General features: G+C 41.0%; 1 protein-coding gene across 4 annotated transcripts in view; it reads right to left on the bottom strand.

Annotated features, from left to right (window-relative positions):
- Positions 1-19,105, bottom strand: part of PRMT2 (protein arginine methyltransferase 2) — a 36,613-nt gene that overhangs the window by 15,067 nt on the left and 2,441 nt on the right. For 2 of the 4 annotated variants that reach the window (XM_036243069.1, XM_036243070.1), the window contains exons 2-5: positions 12,476-12,573; positions 5,998-6,102; positions 5,149-5,331; positions 406-567 (exon numbers count right to left, since the gene is read on the bottom strand). In XM_036243069.1, coding sequence (XP_036098962.1) covers positions 406-567; positions 5,149-5,331; positions 5,998-6,102; positions 12,476-12,514 — 489 coding nt within the window. In that variant the 5' untranslated portion in view covers positions 12,515-12,573. Of the gene's footprint in view, positions 1-405; positions 568-5,148; positions 5,332-5,997; positions 6,103-12,475; positions 12,577-14,066; positions 14,196-19,105 lie in introns of those variants that run through there. The other 2 variants (XM_036243066.1, XM_036243067.1) reach the window with 2 other exon arrangements.

The following is a 19,105-nucleotide window of genomic DNA, read 5'->3' as shown; positions in this document are numbered from 1 at the left end:
CTTATAAACCAGGAACTGCATCTGCCTGTGTTGGGGACATCAAGGAGCTACAACTCTGCACAACCTAGACGTGCTCTAAAGAAAGACAGGGAGGTCTGTCATGTCACTGCTTAGGACAGGGACAACACTTGGATGGTGACCTGTACGCGTGGATGCGTGTTTCTATATTAAATAGAAATAAATGTTTCACAAAGCTACCCACTACATGAAGCTCTCTGGGACATTTCCTATTTGTCCTATCCCACTCTGTGCTGTTTGTGGCTCATTAATCAATGTCACGACCTCTGACCAGTTCAGCCTACGAGAACACGCTGCCCACTTTGTCAACATGATGCCTTGTACACGAAGGACACGTCACCAAGACTCGGCTCCGAAGCTGTAAAGGGATGGCCACTTCCTACCCACCGCTTTGGGCTGCGCATAATGTGCACAGAAGAGGCTGATGATCCCGGTTCCACAGCCGACATCCAGAATCACTTTGTCTTTGAGGGACTCCCTGTTCTGCAGGATCACGTGGTGGTATTTAGTGGTTCGTGGCTGGTCTGTCAACATCTCCAAGTGAAGTTTCTACAGGAAAAGCACACTAAGAGTTATTGCCTATAATGAGAGCTACACCGAGCTGTGGTTTAAGGTGAAAGATGGGGGCCTGAGTTAACCCCTTCAACCCCACATCTAAAACATGAGCAATCAAAAGACCAAAATGTGCTAACAGATAAAAATAAAGAGCAGACAATGAGGAATGAACTGGAAGCTTCCAGAATCCTTCAGCCTCAGTGAGGTGCCTGCAGATTCTCCCTGCACCTCCCGGCAAACCAGGTGTGCACCACCAGGAGGCAGTGCAGACATCACCCTCCTGACCACTGTTCCCACCTGAGACAGAAGGAATTGCCACATTACTGACCAGGCACACCTCGGCCAAGTGTCCCCCAAGAGAGGGCATGGACAAGCCATCATGAGGGATCCTAGAAGAGGCACACAGGGCCCCACCCCAGAACCCTCTGGGCCCAAAAGTCACTCTCACACATAAACCTGACCTTCGGCCCTGGCCAGTTTGGCTCAGCGGTTGGAGCATCGGCCTGCGAACCAGAGAGTCCCAGGTTCGGTTCCTGCTAGGGGCACATACCAAAAAAAAAACAAAAAAAACCTGTCCTTCATTTGCTTGAGGTGTGTAGAAACTGTAGCTCTGAAGGGAGATGACAACCCTACTGACCCTTGGAGGTTTAGCTTGAGGTCCCCAGCCATGTCCAAAGAAAGGGAAATATCTGAAACTCAAGAGCACATCCCAGGGGAATTGGGCCAATGCCCAATGCCCAGGGAGGTAGAGAAAGGCTCCTCCAAATGATTGATGAAGCCAGATGTCAATCAGAGCCCTGACTACTGGTGAGGCTGCACCCCCAGCCCTGTGCCCTGTGCCTGACTCCCCAGGTCTTATGCTGCAGAAAACCCAGCTTACAAACAGCATCACTCAGGGAGACACACAGCCAGGCCACCCAGACTATCAGCACAAACGGGAGGTCTGAAAGGGCCTTCACAAGCCCATCTTGGCTCATGAAAACACTGTTGACTGAAAAACTGATGGACACAGGGAAACTGGTGGAGTGGAATTAAGACCCAGCTGTCCTGCCTGCAGCAATCACCTCACCAGAAAGTCAAAGCTAGGGTGTGCTGGGGCCAGGAAAAGGGAACTGGGGTGGCAGCATTAAAACCAGAATAAAATATATTCAGAGCTAAGAATGTTCTCAGGGACAAAGAAGGTCCTAATACAGGAATCACTTCAGCAAAGGGATATAATTCTAAATACTGTTGTACCTAATAACAGAGCTTAAAAATTCACAATGCAAAAACCAGTAGGATGCAACAAGAAATAGACAAATTCCCAATGATGATCAGAGACTTCAACACTCTTCTCTCAGTAACTGATAGAAGTGGACAGAAAATCAGTAAGGACATAGACTTGAACAACACTATCAAACAACTTAGCCAAACTGATATTTACAGAACATTTCACTTATCTGTTTACAATGATAATACATTAAAAATATCTAGGAACAGGTTTAACAAGAAAGGTATGCAACGCATATGACTAAAACTTTAAAACTCTGAGAGACATAAAACAAAGCTTAAGAAATGGGGAAAGTCAGCGTAATATTACAAAGATGTCACTTCTCCCTAAGTTAATGTACTGCAATACAAATTAAAATGCCAAATAATTTGGCATGGGAAGGAGAGGACACAACAAATGATAATAAAGTTAATTTCTAATAAATAAACAGCCAAAGCTAACCATGAAAATGCTAAAAAAATAGAAGAGCTACTCAAGGCCTAGCTTTCCTAAAAGTTAAAAAGCTACAATAATGAAAAGCATCTGAAACTGCAAAAGAAATAAACAGATCAATGAAACAGAAGAGATTCTAGAAACAGATCCTAGAAATTTAACATATGATAAACATGTATTTCTATGTAAGCAGAAAAGGAAGTTCAGTAACACAGGAACAGCTGGATATTTGTGGGGAAATCAAGTCAGATTTTTTACTTTATTCTTTACATGTAAATTCCAAATTGACTTAACTATTTCATTGTAAAAAAATGGAATCACAAAAGTTCTGAAAGGAAGCTTTTTATATATTTATATTTATAATCTTACAGTGAAGAAGGTCTTTAAAACCCAGAAGCCACAAAGAAAAGAAAGACAAATTAGACTATATAAAGATGAAAAGTTTCATGGGGAGACAAAAAAGAGTGGCAGTGAAAAGTACAATACGTATCATAAATGCAGGCTAAACTGCTTTTTTAACATTTAAATCAACAGAAATCAAAAGAAAAATGGGAAAATTCTATGCAAGTTTTCCTGAAAAGGAAGAAATACAAAGGCCAATAAAATATAAAAGATGATCATTCTCACTTTAAAAAATGTAAAGCAAAATCAAAAGATACCATATTTCACCTTTAAGACAGAAAAATGTTTCCCTTTGATGCTTTGTGGTGCTAAAATAAGCATGCACACACCATTGGTCGGTGCATAGCAAATCTTTTGGGAGGGCAAACTGTCAAGATCCATCAAAGTGAAAAACACATACATACACCCTACGAATTTACCCAATGGAAATTCTAGCGAAAGTTTAGCAGGATTCATGTAGGAGGACATCCATTACAGTACTGCTTGTCAATATAAAAAGCTGTTAAATAAGCACACACCAACAGGGTCCTTTTATAAGTAAGACAGTACTCTGCAGCTGATACAAAGAACAGACCTTCAAAGTAACTATGTGAAAAGAACATGGTGAAAACAGTGTGTGTGGAATATTCCTTTCCTATCAATTAAAAAAAAGAAAACCAATGTAGCTTAGACCTGGTGGTAGCATGAACACTGCTGCTGAGAGGAATCACAAGGTGCACTGACCTCTCTGTGGTGGGAGTGAGGACACAGACTCGGGATTTCATTGTCTTTCTTAAGAGACTGAAAGCTCTGTGTTGTCAGGCACCATTTAACAACCAGGATCCTTTCTGAGAAACACGTGGTTCAGCGAGTCGTTCACTGTGTGCACATCAGAGTGCAGACTGCACACCTTGACCACGTGATACACCACCATCACAACACTGCCCATTGTTGACTTAAACGTCATTATGTACCACATCACTATGCACACATCAAGTTCTTCATTTACTTTAGCATTTTTAATTGTGAAATACAACATACCTACAAAAACGTACAGTTCATTAAAATACAGTTACAGAGCAACACTGCCAAGGCCCCAAAACTCCCCACCCCCGCCTTGCCGATCAAAGGATCAAAGACCCCTATTACCCGTAAGCACCCTCCTGATCTTCAGAGGAACCAGGTCCCTGATCTCCTTCAGAGTTTTGCCATTTGTGTACATCCATCATAAACAGTACCTTTTTGTTGTTGTTGTTGTTGTTGTTGTTAATCCTTACCTGAGGATAATTTTCTATTGATTTTTAGAGAGAGTGGGAGGGAAGGAGAAAGAGAAACACTGATATGAGAGAGACACCTTGACTGGTTGCCTTCCACACCCTGACCAAGGCTGGGGATCTACCTGCAATCCAGGTACATGCCCTTGCCTGGGAATCAAAACCAAGACCCTTCGGTGTGTAGGCCATCAATCTTACCACTGAACACCACCAGCCAGGGCATAAACAATACATTTTAGCCCTGGCCAGTTTGGCTCAGCAGTTACAGCGTTGGCCCACAGACCAGAGTCCCAGGTTCGGTTCCCGCTAAGGGCACGAGCCTCGGTTGTGGTTCATCCCCAGCCCTGGTTGGGGACATGTGGCTGGCAACCAGTCGATGTGTCTCTCTCACATCAATGTTTCTCTCTTTCTCTTCCTCCCTCTCTTCCTCCCGCTCTATCTGAAAATAAATGCAAAAATGTCCTTGCGTGAGAATGAAAAAAAACAAAAAACAAAATACATTTTAATTTTATATAATTGAATCAAACATTAGCTATTCTTTGATGTCTTGCTTCTTTCACTCCACATCAGGTTTGTAATGTTCATTCTGCAAGTATCTGTCTTTTACTTTTTTAAAAAAACAGGGCTGTCTGGACCATAGGATTATAGGTCTTTATCCATATTGAAAAAAAAACAAAACAAAAAACTAGTTAAGTTAGTTATTTAGAGGCATTATTATTGTTTATTTATATGTTTTTTGTATTTCCTTTTTAAAGTAAAATGTATTACCTTTTTTTAAAAAATACCAAGAAAAGTTCATATTCTCATTGCCCAGACAATTTCTCTAAACCAGGGGCCAACTAACACTACAGTCCATAGGCCAATCCAGCCCACCACCTGCTTTTGAATGGCTTTCAAGCTAAGGATGGCTTTTATATTTTTAAGTGGTTTTTAAAAATCAAAAGAAGAATATGACGTAAAAATTAAATGATATCATAATTTCGATGTCATAGATCAAGTTTTCTTGGAACACAGTCAGGTTCGCTTCATTATGTTTTGGGGGCTGCTTTCACCCTACAATAGCAGAGCTGAATAGTCAAGAATCAGAGGGCCTGCTAAGCCCTGCCTTGCTCTAAGCAATGAGGAGAAGCCCAGAAATTATTTTGGAAAGTTAGAACCTAAAGCTAGAGAGAAGAAACCACCACCTGGCCAGCAGAACAGGGAATCTGAAAGCTATACCAGAGTTCCGTAGCTGCCGAAGTACTCCTCATCCTGCCACGTGTCCTCGGGGTCACACTCCTCCAGGTCCTTCCCCAGGTGGTTCGCCGGTATGTACCCACAGCAACCGGCACGCTCGCCCCACCACCAGTCAGCAGTAGTTTGTCTCAGAATGAGAATTTTCTCTCCTCTGAGAAAACTGAGCTGGAAACACATACATAGAAGTGAAAATTTAAGAGAAACTTGCAGTTGTCATTTCAACTGTGGTTCTGTGATAAATCCCCTATCACTGGGGCCAAATCACAGCAATTGCAAAAAGAAGTCAATGGTTAATTATACCAAGTGACAATTTATGAAAATGGTACCAGGATTGAGAGGTTTTTGTGGAACATCCAAACGAAAGAAGAGCACAGCTTGCTTGGTATTTTTTTAAAGAAAGATTAAATATTTTCAAATGGCTTAGGATAATTTTTCAACACCTCTCCACTATAACTCAGCTATGTGGTAGCTGACTCAGCAGCTGGAGGCTTAGGCTAAGAAATTCCTGTTACAAAGTAAGGAAAGCCCCATTCAAGTAGATATTTTTATTTTATAGCCTTATTTTTCAGTAACGAGAATAGGTTCTCAATCCAGGCTGCCGAGCAGAAACTGGAACAGGGCTTCCTCCCCTACTCCTCACACAGGTATCTGTCACAGCAGCTTGGGTTCACAATGTAATAGGCTAGGAAGGGAAGGATCACATGGCTCTAAACTTCTGAATACTTCTTTAACTTTGGCACGAATTCTGGAATATTTCACCTGCTTCTGTCATTTCCCCTAATTCTGAGCATTCTAGAATCCACAGAACCTAGACCTGAAGCGCACAGCTACCTGTGTCTCGTCGGTGGCAGCATAGTCTGCGATGGCCACAAACTCCTCCGGGTGCACGCCCTCCGGGAGGTGCTCTTCACAGTGCTCCACGGGTTCCTGTCCGCCCTGCTCAAAGCCAAGGATAGAACAAGGAAACGATTATGGGGCTTCTCTTTCTTTCTTTTCCTTTTTTTGGTTCCAGGTTATTAGGGTGTTTTCATGAAGATTTAAGTGATCAAGTTTCTATCATACAAACATTGGGTCATCCTACACTCCTCTTTTACTTCTTACCTCTAGCACAAAATGATCTGCAACCTCAAGAGAACAGCAAAGAAAGAAAGAAGAGGCACTTTTAGTGTCTACGAGGAGGGACCCCTGATCATCTGGGACGCTGCGGGAAAACGCCCACCCCCAGGAGAAAGAAGTCCCGGTCCTGGGTGTCGTGCTCTGGCAAACCTCATCGCACTCAAGACAGAGCTGGATGGGTCTTGCTGAAGACCTAGGGAAGGAGCTGGCGACCTGGCACCAGGCATGTGGCCTTACTGGACAGCACTGCCACTGACGCATGCTGCTCAGGACCCAGAAGGCCTCCATCTCAGCGGCCTGCGTGCTGCCCATCTCCACATCGTATCAGACGGGGCTTGCCTGGAAGACTTTGCTGAAGGTGGCAGAACCTCCAACCACCGTTTCAGTTCACTGCTGCAACCCTGTCCCTACATGTACATGTTGAACACATTTTCCTGAACATAAATGTAATTCCTGTAAAATTTTTGCGACTCTTGTGAAAGCACAAGAGTTCACAGTGGAAAATTAAAACCATCTGTAATCTCCTTCACTGATCAGAGATACAGTAATAACAGTTAACACATTTATATCCTTTCAGGGTTTTTTCTAAAGTGTATATTTAACACAGGGTGTTTACTGGGATCATCCAATTCTGTCTTGTGACATTTTTCTACTTATTAAATTCTGAATATTTTCCTTCATTATTAAATCTACTTCTAAACACATTTAAAATATCAGATAGTATTCTAGTCTATGAATCATTAAAACTTATTTATCCAATCTTCTAGTTTTAAACACTTAAACTGTTTTCACTATTATAAATTATGTGAAGATAAACTTTCTTAAACAAATCATTTTGTCTCTCCCTGATAATTTTTTTAAATCATGTGTTTATTGATTTTAGAGAGGAAAAGGTAGAGAGAAACAGCGACCAGCTGCTTCCAACACGGCCCTACTGGGGATCAAGCCCACAACCCGGGCATGTGCCCTGACTGGGAATTGAACTGGTGACCTCTTGGTACATGGGATGACAATCAACCAACTGAGAGCAGCACTGGCCAGGGCTCCATGATAATTTTCTTAGGATAAATTCCTGAATTTGAAATTGATGGATCAAGACAATACAAACTTTCGTGATGTCACTACCAAAATGCCCTCCAAAAAAGAGGTTCCTTTGACTCCTACACCAGGGTAGTACTTAGCAAGCCACAGATTCCCCTATACCCTTATCAATAATGGATATTCATCACTTTAATCTGCCAATTTGTGAGGGAGAAATTACCTGTCTTCATTACTTCTTTTCTTTATCAGTGAGGTCAAACATGTTTTTTAAATACTTATTAGTCACCTTTTTTATTTTGCTAATTGCCTATTTATATTGTTTGCACATTTCCTATTATGGAACATTAGTTGTAACAGTGTCATTTTCCTCTTAGCCTGCCCTCCACCCCTTGTTCCTGCCCCCCACACCCCATCATCACCCTCTTACCACCATCCCTAATCCTTATTCATCACCTGGTGTACATTCTCCCACACTTTCTCCATGCTGTGTGACACAAACACACGGTTATTATTTTTTTTGTAAAGGTCATCACCGATCCTTCCTTTTATATTTTGCTCTTTTACTCACACAAGGCCTTGTGAAAAAACTGCTCAACACTTAGAACTCTAACTTACAATTTTCAGTGGCTATATAATATTGCACAGCAGAAATTCTGCCTGACTCTTCAGTCCTCCTGGACTGATGGACTTTCTCTTGGTGTCCAGTTTTCTACCACCATAAACAACGCTGCCACAAACGTCTGTGCACATTTATTCTTATGTGATGACATTCTATTTTTATGGGACAGATTGCCAGAGCCAAAAAATAAGCACAGTTTTCACTCAAATAGTTGTCAGTTTCTTTTCAAAGGTTGTAGCCCTTCACATGTCACCAGCAATGCATGCATAACCCTCTGCCTAATATTCAGCAGCAGCAGGTATTACCACTGTATTTTTTCTCAGAGTGATAGGTGTAAAGACCCTAGAAGAAACCCTAGATACGTGAGAAAACAGACTATTTCTTATACTTTACTCAAAAGACTTTTGATAGTATAAATAAACAATAGTAACTTACTGTGGGGTTTATAGAAGTAAAATAGTTAAAATAGCACAAAAAAATGGGGACTGGTAAATGGAACTAATTTGGAGGATTCTTATATTGTGAAATGGTTCTAAAAAAGGCTAGAATAGGTTAAGAATTCATAGTGCAATTTCTTGGGTAACCACTAAAATAATATTAAACAGATACAGCTAAAAAGCCAACAGAAGAGATAACACAGAATTACAGAAAATATTTTATTAATCCACAAGAAAGCAAGAATGGAGAAAAATACAAAGAAATACAACATAAAGAAAACAAATAGCAAGATGGTAGACTTAATCACTTCAGTCATTATGTTAAATGGTAATAGACTAAATACTCCAAATAGAGGGCAAAAATTATCTGCAAAGAAAAAGACACCACTTTAGGCACCTAATAAGAGAAACACTTTAAATATAAGGAATTAGATAGGTTGAAAATATAGGTATATATTTGTCTGTGTGCCATGGAAGCACTAAACGTAGGAAAGCTGGTACAGCAATATTAATAAAAGACAAAGTAGATGCAAGGCAAAAAGTATTAATAGGTAAAAAGAAACAGATTTCATAAAAATAAAAGGCCCAATAATCTAGAAAACAAAAACTACCCCAAACATATGCACCAAACAACAAATTCAAAATACATTATGCAAAAAGTAATAGAGCCGAAAGTAAATAAACAAAAAAACAGACAGATCTACAATCATAGCAGAGCTTTTTAAAGCTCATCTCTCTCACCCAGTTGGTGTGGCTCAGTGGTTGAGTGTCAACCCATGCACCAAGAGGTTGCCGGTTTGATTCCCAGTCAGAGTACATGCCCAGGTTGTAGGTCAAATCCCCAGTGGGGGGCATGCAGGAGGTGGCTAATCGATGTTCTCTCTCATTGATGTTTCTCTCTCTCTCTCCTTTCCTCTCTCTCTCTAAAATCAATAAAGAAAAAAAAAATTTTTTTTAAGTGCTCATCTATCTCAGCAACTGACAGAACAAATGAACAAAAAATCAGAAAAGATATAGAGATGTGAACAATACTAATAACCCACTTCTCCTTAATGAGATTTGTAGAATACTACACCCAACAGTTATAGACTATGTATCTTTGCAAGTGCTCATGGAACATTAGCCAAAAAGCCCATATGACTAATCCATAAGGCGGGCCCGAATAAATTTCAAAAAATGGAAATTTACAAAGTATGTTATATGTTAAATATAGTCAAAACAAAATTAAATAACAAAAAAATAAACAAAACTTCCCAAATGTTAGGAAATAAATGATACATTTCTAATCTCCATTGTGATATATTAGAAAGTATTTTAACTGAACAACAATAGAAATTTTTTTTTTTTAAATCCTCACCCAAGGACACTTTTCCACTTAATTTTCAGATAAAGTGGGAGGGAGAGAGAGAGAAACATCAATGTGAGAGAGACATACTGATTGGTTGCCTCCTGTAGGACCCCACCAGGGCCAGGGAACAAACCACAACTGAGGTTAGTGCCCTTGACTGGAATTGAACCTAAGAGCCTTTGTCCTTGGGCTGACACTAACTGCTGAGCCAAACTGGCCAGGGCAATATAACATATTTAAATGTGTGCGGGGAAGCTAAAGCGGAGATTAAAAGAAAGGTTATAGCTTTAAAACATACATTAGAGAAGAAAGGTTTAAAATCAGTGATCCTAGTTTCCATCTCAAGATGTTAAAAAAAGAGAAAATTAAACTCAAATAGAATACACTAAAGGAAATAAAAAGCAGAAAGACAAACCAATTCTTTGCAAAGATAAAATTGATAAAACCCTAAAATGATTAAGGGAAAAAAAGAGGTAAAACAAATTGTGCATATTAGGCATCTCTTCTGTAATGGAGGGTGCTATTACTACGATGAACACAAATATTATTGAAATAAATTTCAATATCAACTTCAATGACAATAATATTTCAATATAAAGTCAACTCATGACTCACAAGTAATCAGAAACCTAAAATAACAAGATACCATTTCTAACCCATCAGTTAAAAAGTTTAATGCTCTCACCTGGTCAGTGCCCCAAGAGGTTACCAGTTCAATTCCCAGTCAGGGCACATGCCCATGTTGTGAGCCCAATCTCCAGTGGGGGGCATGCAGGAGGCGGCCAATTGATGTTTCCAACTCTCTCTCCCTCTCCCTTCCTCTCTCTCTATAAATCAATAAAGAAAAAAAAATATATATATAAAAAGTCTAATGCTCTCAAGTGTTAGCAAGCACTATGGACTAATGGCAGAACTATAAACTGGTAAAGCACATAGGAGAACAACGGATCATTACCTAGTAAAACTGAAAACATGCAATCCCTTCCACCCTGCAACGCCATTACTTAGATGTAAACCCTAGAGCACGTGTGCATGAGGAAACACGTAGAAAGATGTTCACTGCAGCACGTTTTGAAATAGAAAAAAACTGGGAAATCAAAAGTGTCCAACAAAAGGGAAATAAAATGTGGTATGTACCTAATATAACATAGATCTGTGTACACTTATGAATGTGATATGTTCTTATAAGGAATACAGTACAGACAGGAGCATCCTTTAGGACTGAACTAGCTCTATATACACATTAAGAACAAATCCCCCAAAGTAACATTAGTGGAAAAAGCAAGCTGCAAGATGACACACTGAATATGTCGCCACTTAGGTAAATTCTAAAGATGTGCCCTGGCCAGTTTGGCTCAGCAGTTAGAGCGTCGGTCTGCGGTCCAGAGAGACCCAGGTTCGGTTCCTGCTAAGGGCATTTACTTCAGTTGCGGTTTGTTCCCGGCCCTGGTTGGTCGTGCGGGTGGCAGCCACTCGATGTGTCCCTTCATGTCGATGTTTCTCTCTCTCTTTCCCTTCCTCTCTCTCCCTCCCACTCTATCTGTACAAAAAAAATGGAAAAATATCCTCGGGTGAGGATAAAAAAAAAAAAAAAATTCTAAAGATGCCTAGATAAGTTATAAAAAGTATAAAAAATGGTGTAGAAGCACAAAAATCAATTTATAATTCACAGTGGTGTTTGCTTCTGGAGAAAAAGGAAGATTGGGCCTGGGGTTGGGAAACAAAGTGTATCTGTGGTTTTGTTTTATATGCTCTATGTGTCTGTGTGTTCTGAAGCAAACATGACAAAATGTTAACAAAGTTTCACTTCTGTGTAATATGTACTTGATGTTTGCAATATTATTCTGTAAACGTTCCAGTATTTTTTATATTTCTCAAAAGAAAAATGAGACATCCATGGAATTAAAACATTTTATGTTTAATTTTAAGAAACAGATTAATGAAATGACCATACTATAAATAAAATTCCTGTATACAAAAATCCAACTCCTAGCCAGGGAGCTCAGTTGGGTCAAGTGCCATCCCGATATACCAAGGCTATGGGTTGGATTCCCAGTAAGGGCACCTACAAGAATCAACCAATGAATGCATAAATAAGTGGAAAAAAAACATATTTCTGTTTCTGTTTCTCTCTCTCTCTCTCTCTCTCTCTCTTTTCCCCCTCCATCCTCACTCTCTCTCCAATCAACAAAAATCTTAAAAAAAAAAAAAAATCAAATGAAATTAGAACAATCATTAGAATGAAAGGAGAAAAAATGTTAAAGTTGACATAACAGAAATGAAATTGTTTAATTTTTAAAGATCATTATTTATTACAGTATTCATTTGGTTTTTAATTTTACATAATCACATTCCTTGAAATTTAAGGTGACTTTTTTACTGCTAACTATAAGTGTGTCCCAGGCAAAAATGCAGTATGAGTACACAAATCTTTTCTAACGTATCTGACCTGTTTTTAATATATTATGCCTGAGACTTTGTTAAACAACTAAGAAAATGTGCTTGCTTCACCAGTACAGGTACCAAAAATAAAACCCTAGGTTCCTGGGAGATATTTACAATGCTCAACTCAGAATATCATCTGTAACCCTTACAAGCATTGCATTTCCTGTATTTAAGCATCCCACAGTTGGCAGCCACCTTCCTAAATCCAAGGAAAGCACCATCCATCACTCTGGGCTTATCTCAGCTCTCTGTAATGTTCACAGTCTTTAAGGACAGTTTCTTACAGACCAGAACTGAAATTACCTGCCATTCACTTCCGGGGCAGTCATCTGATGTTGCCATAGTTCTCTTAGGATCTGCCGCATAGCTGCCACTTTAATGTTTCATCTTCCACTCCATTTCTACTATAAAAGAGAGAATGAGCAAATGATTTGTTACATGCATAATAATTAAGTTCACTTCGCCTCTAAGGTCCATGAAAAGGTCCTCTACCAAATGTAGGTAAAACGTATATGTAAAGAATGGAACAGAAATAAAATTTATAAATGCAATTCTTTAGTTAAACAATGAAGGCATTGAAAATTTATGAAATTTAAAGAAGTGTGTGTTTTCTTCACTAGTCTGCAAGGTGTTAATCTTATTCATTGGCTGAATGAAGCCGGTTAGTTTCTGTCAGATTACTGGGTTGATTTAAAACATATGGCTATAAAATCTTTTCTAGGAATCCTGTTAGCTTTAATTTCCATTAAACTTCTCTATCTGAGACTAATGATTCTCAACCTTCTTAATGCCGCGACCCTTTAATACAGTTCCTCATGTTGTGGTGACCCCCCCCAACCATAAAATAATTTTCGTTGCTACTTCATAACTGTAATTTTGCTGTTATGAATCGCCATCGGAAATATGTTTTCCGATGGTCTTAGACGACTCCTGTGACAGGGTTGTTTGACTCCCAAAGGGGTCAGGTTGAGAACCGCTGAGTGTTTCCTAACAGGAACCAAGGTCTAAATCTTCCAAAGGCTTTTCCTTATCATTCTCAATTATTTTTCCAATGTCAGTGTAATCAATATTAGATAGACTCTGAGATGATGTTATTTTTTTCGCTCAATCCTATTTAAAATACGTGCTTCACTTATCAATCAAGACCTAATAATTATTCTTGTGATGTTTATAATTACAAATACTAATATACATATGTTGCATTTTCATTGGAAAATACTGCTTTGAGACCAGGGTGGGTCAGGGCGTGGAAAGGCCGAGGTGATGGGGCGGGGCCTGGGGGAGGCCGGGTGGATGGATGGGGCGGGCTGGGGCGGGCTGGGGCGGGGCCAGGTTGATGGGGCGGGACGGAGGGAGGCCGAGGGGGCTGGGTGGGGCGGGCCGGGTTGATGGATGTGGAGAGTCAAGGCGGAAGGTGGAGGCCCGGTTATTGCCAGGCCTGCCGAGGGACGCAGGCTCCCTGCTCTGTGGGATGAATGGGCCCAGGATCGTGACGGGCAGGTGGCCAACGAGAGCATGGGCGAACGCTGGGGAGAGTGAAGGGCGGGGCGTAGACGCAGCAGATGGAGGAGTAAGCGGGAAAGTGTGACGTCGGCTCACAGCGGGCCCGGGATTACACCGGGGCGCGTACGGAAGGGAAGTGGGCGTGCCACTACGAGAGGCGTGGCTCGAGGAAAGGCGTGTGGGTGGGCGGGGCCCCGGGAAGGGGCAGGGAACCGAGCTCGCGATCAGCCACCACAGAGCAAAGCCCAGAGGCTGGCAAGGCACAGGGTGGTCGCGGGATGGGGCGGAGGCGTCAGTCCGCCGGTTACGCACATGCCAAGCGAAGACCTGTCACTTGGCATGTCCTCCCTGCGCGCGGTCCAGTGGCCCGAGCTGCGCAGGGGAAACCTACCTCAGCCGCGTTTCTCCGCTGAGTTGTGCGTCCACACCGCCAGCGCGGAGGGGCGGACAGTGCTTACCAGAAGCCGGAGCCACCGCCCTCAGCCTGCGCAGGCGCGATGCGCGCAAGCCCTCAGCGGAGAAGGCCCGCCCCGCATATGCGCATTCCGTACGCGCCTCGCGGCCCTGGTAAGTGGAGCCTTCGTCCTCGGTCTGCGCAGGCGCGATGTGCTCAGGCCCTTCGTGTAAAAGCCCTGGGCCGAGCGCCCGACGCAGGCGCACTTCACGTGTCGTGCCTCCCGCGATCGAGCGAACCCGAGCACTGCGCCCCTGGTGCGAGGTCCGGCCTGGGGTCTGGGCGGAGCCGAAGCGCAGGGGCTGCCAGCACGACCCGGAAACGACGAGCGGGGCCACGGGCCTTCTCCACCTGGGGGTGGAGACCCATTTATGGGCGATAGAAATGGCAAACGTTTCTGGATCCAGGACCCCCGTTTTCGTGCCTTTCTTGTAGTAATTCAGTTAATCTCACCGTCTGCGCTGTGAAGTGTGAAGCGTTTGTCATTCTTTCCACTTGACAAATGGGAGCAGAGTGATAACGTTTTTATTTCACCAAAGGAAGTTTGAGATAAATGGAAAGAGATGACGTTAGTGAGCGTGACTGTGCGGTGATCTAGGGGCACGGCACTGGGGAGCCCAAGTGCCCAGGGTTTCAGTTGTACAAAATGAGAAGAGAGGGAGATGCTGTTGGCGATGGTTGGACAACACTATGAATGTATTTTTTTAAATGATTTTTTTTGGAAGAGTAAGGGAGAAAGATCGTTTAGCTGCCTCCTGCGCGCCCCCTACTGGGGATGGAGCCGAAACGGCATGTGCTGACCTGGAATCCTACCCGGACCTCTCAGTCCACTGAGCCACACCAGCTGGGCAATAATATGAATGTACTTAATACACTGAGCTGTCCACTTATAAATGGTTAAGGTGGTGAATTTTATGATTCGTATATTTAAAAAAAGAACAGGAACACAAAGTACCAATGAGGAATGAAAAAAGAATTCAGTACAGATTCTATACATTTTTAAAAGATATTAAGCATATTATAAAATTTTTTTAAAAATTGACAAATTACACAAATTTCTTGAAAAACACAAATTACCAAAACTGAGAAGGGATATTTAGAAAACCTGTATAGTTCTATATCTGTTAAAGGAATTTATTTCATAATTTAAATCCTTCTTACAAAGGATACTCCAAGCCCAGATGGCATCACTAGCAAATACTTCCAAACATATAAGAAAATAATACTATTGTTACACAAATTCTTGGCCAGAAAACAGAGAAAAGTGAAATACTTCCTAACTGGTTCTGTGCAGCCAGGATACACTGCTATAAAATGTTAGCAAAAACAATCCAATGATATATAAAGCGATTACATATCATGACCAAGTGTGGTTTATAGTATAATATATATTTATATTACTTAATAAATGTGTTAAAAAAAAAAAAAAAAAAAAAACTTCCCACAAAGAAAAGTCCAGCCCCACATGGTTTCACTGGTTAATTCCATCAAATGTGTAAATAAGAAATAATACCAATATTAAAAATTTTAAGAAAATATGGGATGAACACTTCCCAATTTATTACGCAAATATAATTCTAATACAAATACCTGCCATACAGGAAAAAATTACATACAAATATCCTTCATAAAAATAGATGCAAAAAGCCTTAACAAAACATTAGCAAATCGAGCCCAACAATATACACATACAGAAGGTAATATAATACATTATGGCCAACTGGAGTTTATCCCAGTAATGCAAACTTGGGCTAACACTTGAAAATTAATGGAAATGCTGGGCAGTTTTCAACAGTGCCGTGGCCACTAACCAAGTAGATGGCTCTTGGCTACAGAGATGGTAAAGCCAGAGGAGTCAGTCCAGTGTCACTTACAGTAGTCATCTTTCTTCCAGGGTCACACACAGGTAGTAATCGCTATCCAACAAGCAGCCTCTGTTGGTTCTCTGTCTCCCTAAACTTTTTTATTATTTGGGTGATAGTACATATGCCTTTCTAGATGGGCTACTTATGTTTACAGTGTCTTATTAGATCATATGATAATGTGATATAAGAAGAAACATATATATACTTGCTCTTCGTCCTGGTTCCTGGCACAGCACTTCTAAAACCCTGTAATTCCCTAGGTGATGAGGTGAGAGGAGCATCTTCTGTTATTCCCAATGAGTACCTTTCAAGCATATTTGAGATTATGCTAATGAGATGACTCTGTGGGCCCCTAGAGAGCTTCAGGATGGGGTCTAGTCACCAAAGAAACTAACCTTGTGATTAGGGGGGAGGCCCTTTCAGCCCTACTTGAAAACTAATGTAATTCACCATATTAACAGAATAAAGGAGAAAAAATATACAATAATTTCAATAAATAAGAAAAAGGATTTGACAAGATGCCTGATAAAAGGCATCTATCAAAACCCTATCACTAAAATCATCCTTAAAGATGTTATATTGAAAGTTTTTATTAGAAACAAGACCTTTGTATCCACTTTCATCACTTCTATTCAATGTATTTGTTCACAGAAAAACTATGCTCAGTGACTGAGAGTGTCTTTGCCAATAATTTATTTAACAGTTCACTGTGGGAATTTTAACATAATATCTCATGAGCCAATGGTAGACAGGATAATATCTCTTAATAAGCCAATACACTCCAAACCAATGCTAGATTAAGTATGCTATTATTCCAGGCAAAAGGGAGATGAAAGAAATTAAATCCAAATTTAGTTGAGGTGTACATTTCTACAAGTTGGTTCTCAGGTCTCGGAAGTCAGCTTAACCAACCAACAGCTGATGTCCAGCTGCCAGTGCCAACTGCAATTCCCTTGTCACTAGAGCACGGTGCTAGTGGAAGGAAGGCACCAGTGGGCAAGGTGGTCTCCTCGGGCCACTGCACAGTTTTCGTCTCTGCTGGCAGAGAGTAGCCGGACCATGGCAGGAGCTAATGCCCCAAGGTCTTCAGAGAGCTATTTAGATCAGCAAAAAGTAGTTTTACCCAGACTGAATACTCTCGGTAAGTGCTCACAGACTCTTGGTATTCAAGTTTAAAAGGTCATTACATGAGCCTGACCAATGTGGCTCAGTGGACTGAGTGTTGCCCCATGGACTGAGAGGTCCCGTTTCAATTCCTGGTCAGGGCACATGCCTAGGTTTCGGGCTCAGTCCCCAGTGGAGGCGTGCAGGAGGTGATCAATTGATGTATGTCTCTCACATCGAAGTTTCTATCTCTCTCTCCCTTCCTCTCTCTCTAAAAAAACAATAAAAATATTTTTAAAATTAAATTTAAAAAATCTTTACATTACATAATAGTTGTTCCTCCATCTGTTTCTATCAGTAAGCACAGTTTTGATGACGTCATCCTGACACAACCCCCTCACCATGTAAACAAATTCACCCTTAGATCAAAACTTCATTTAAGCCATAACAAGTAGATTTAAAATAATAACAAACCAATACACACCAAAAGGAAATCCTGCCCAGCACAATAATGCAAGTAAGTCAATAAATAAATAAAAGGAATAACTATTAGAAGGAAAACATAAAATTCTATACCACTAGGAATTAAGTGTTCTGATTTACACATCCATATCTTTCATATTCTCTATTTTCTTCAGTACATTCTCTATTTAAATCTCAAAATAATGAACTCACTGCCACCTCCTGGATCGTTCTTGCTGGAGACGGTTCAGTCTCACAGAAGCATTTTTTAAATCAAGGTGTATGTATCTTCATTAGTTTAACAATTTTAACAATCAATTGATTAGCTTTTTGTTGTTCATTTAGCTTAATGTGATTGAATAGTGTGTGCTATTCCGGGCCCACAAGAGGACAAAGCTATAAAAATGTGTGATGATCACCGAGTAAAGTTTTAAATATGTTCCATTGAGTAAAAAAAGCAAACAGGCAAATATAGTGATATTTTAAACTTTAAACTTGATATGACTTTATGGCAAATTTCCAAGAGTCCTTAAAAGTTATAAAAAGTATATTCAAATAAGTATTTGTGATCTATCAAAGGGGAAAATGTGATTTTCCTACTGATGCCTTTCCCGGGCATCAGTTGAGCTCCTCCTCTCAAATTTGACCAAGACACAGTTCCCTGGGCAAGAAACTTCACACACATAAAGCCAGGCTGAGGAAAGTGTGCTTGCTGTGCTCCCAGATCCAGCTCCATCTCAAAATTAAAAGAAAAAGAAAAACTTGAAGAACAAAAACAAAAACCCTGCTGTTTTGAGCTGGCCCTAATGTTGCCATGGATCCAAAGCAAACCCCAGTAGCTCTGCTCACGCTGGGCTGCCCTTCTGGAAGGGAGCAGCGATTTTGGAATGACTGGTTAGAAACCAAATGGATTCATGGAATTTGGTGTGGTATAAAAATAATAAAACATGATACTCACAAAATACAGATACGCTATCACAATTTGCCAGTTTGAGGGCCTCCTGGACTCAGAGTATTCTAAATTAGCCAGTGAGTTCATTCCGCACTTTTGGACCCTCATCTGCTGGCTCAGAAAGAAATCTCTGTCCTGTCCTTTGCTTTGCTTTGTCTGCCTTCTATACCAGGAGTTCACTTGACAGGTCCAGGTTCTTTTAAAAAACAAGCATAGTACATTTATGATCATGATGACCATTAATCAAGTGTATTTGGCTCTTCATCCTATACTCTATACATGGTCACACACACATGCAGGTGTGCAAAATTTCATTTACTCTACCAACAATCCCCTGAGGGGTACCACTTCCCCACTTTCACTGAGGCTGAGAAAGGTTAAGTCATTTGCTAAAGGTGTCTCCACAGAGGATTTGAACCCAGCCCCACAATTCCAGCCATGAGCCCTCACCCCTGGCCTCCTGTGGCTGGTAGCAGCCTTCTTTAGAACAGGAAAGACAATTAATTCTCATCACCTCCACACTTGCAATTACTACAACAGAAGCCTTTGTCCCTTCTCCCACGTCCCGTTAGAACACAGGCATCCTTTTCTCC

This window comes from Molossus molossus, unplaced genomic scaffold, assembly GCF_014108415.1.
Source record: "Molossus molossus isolate mMolMol1 unplaced genomic scaffold, mMolMol1.p scaffold_m16_p_5, whole genome shotgun sequence".
NCBI lineage: Eukaryota > Metazoa > Chordata > Mammalia > Chiroptera > Molossidae > Molossus > Molossus molossus.
Note: the sequence above shows the minus strand (reverse complement) of the source record. Positions and strands in the feature narration are given on the sequence as shown.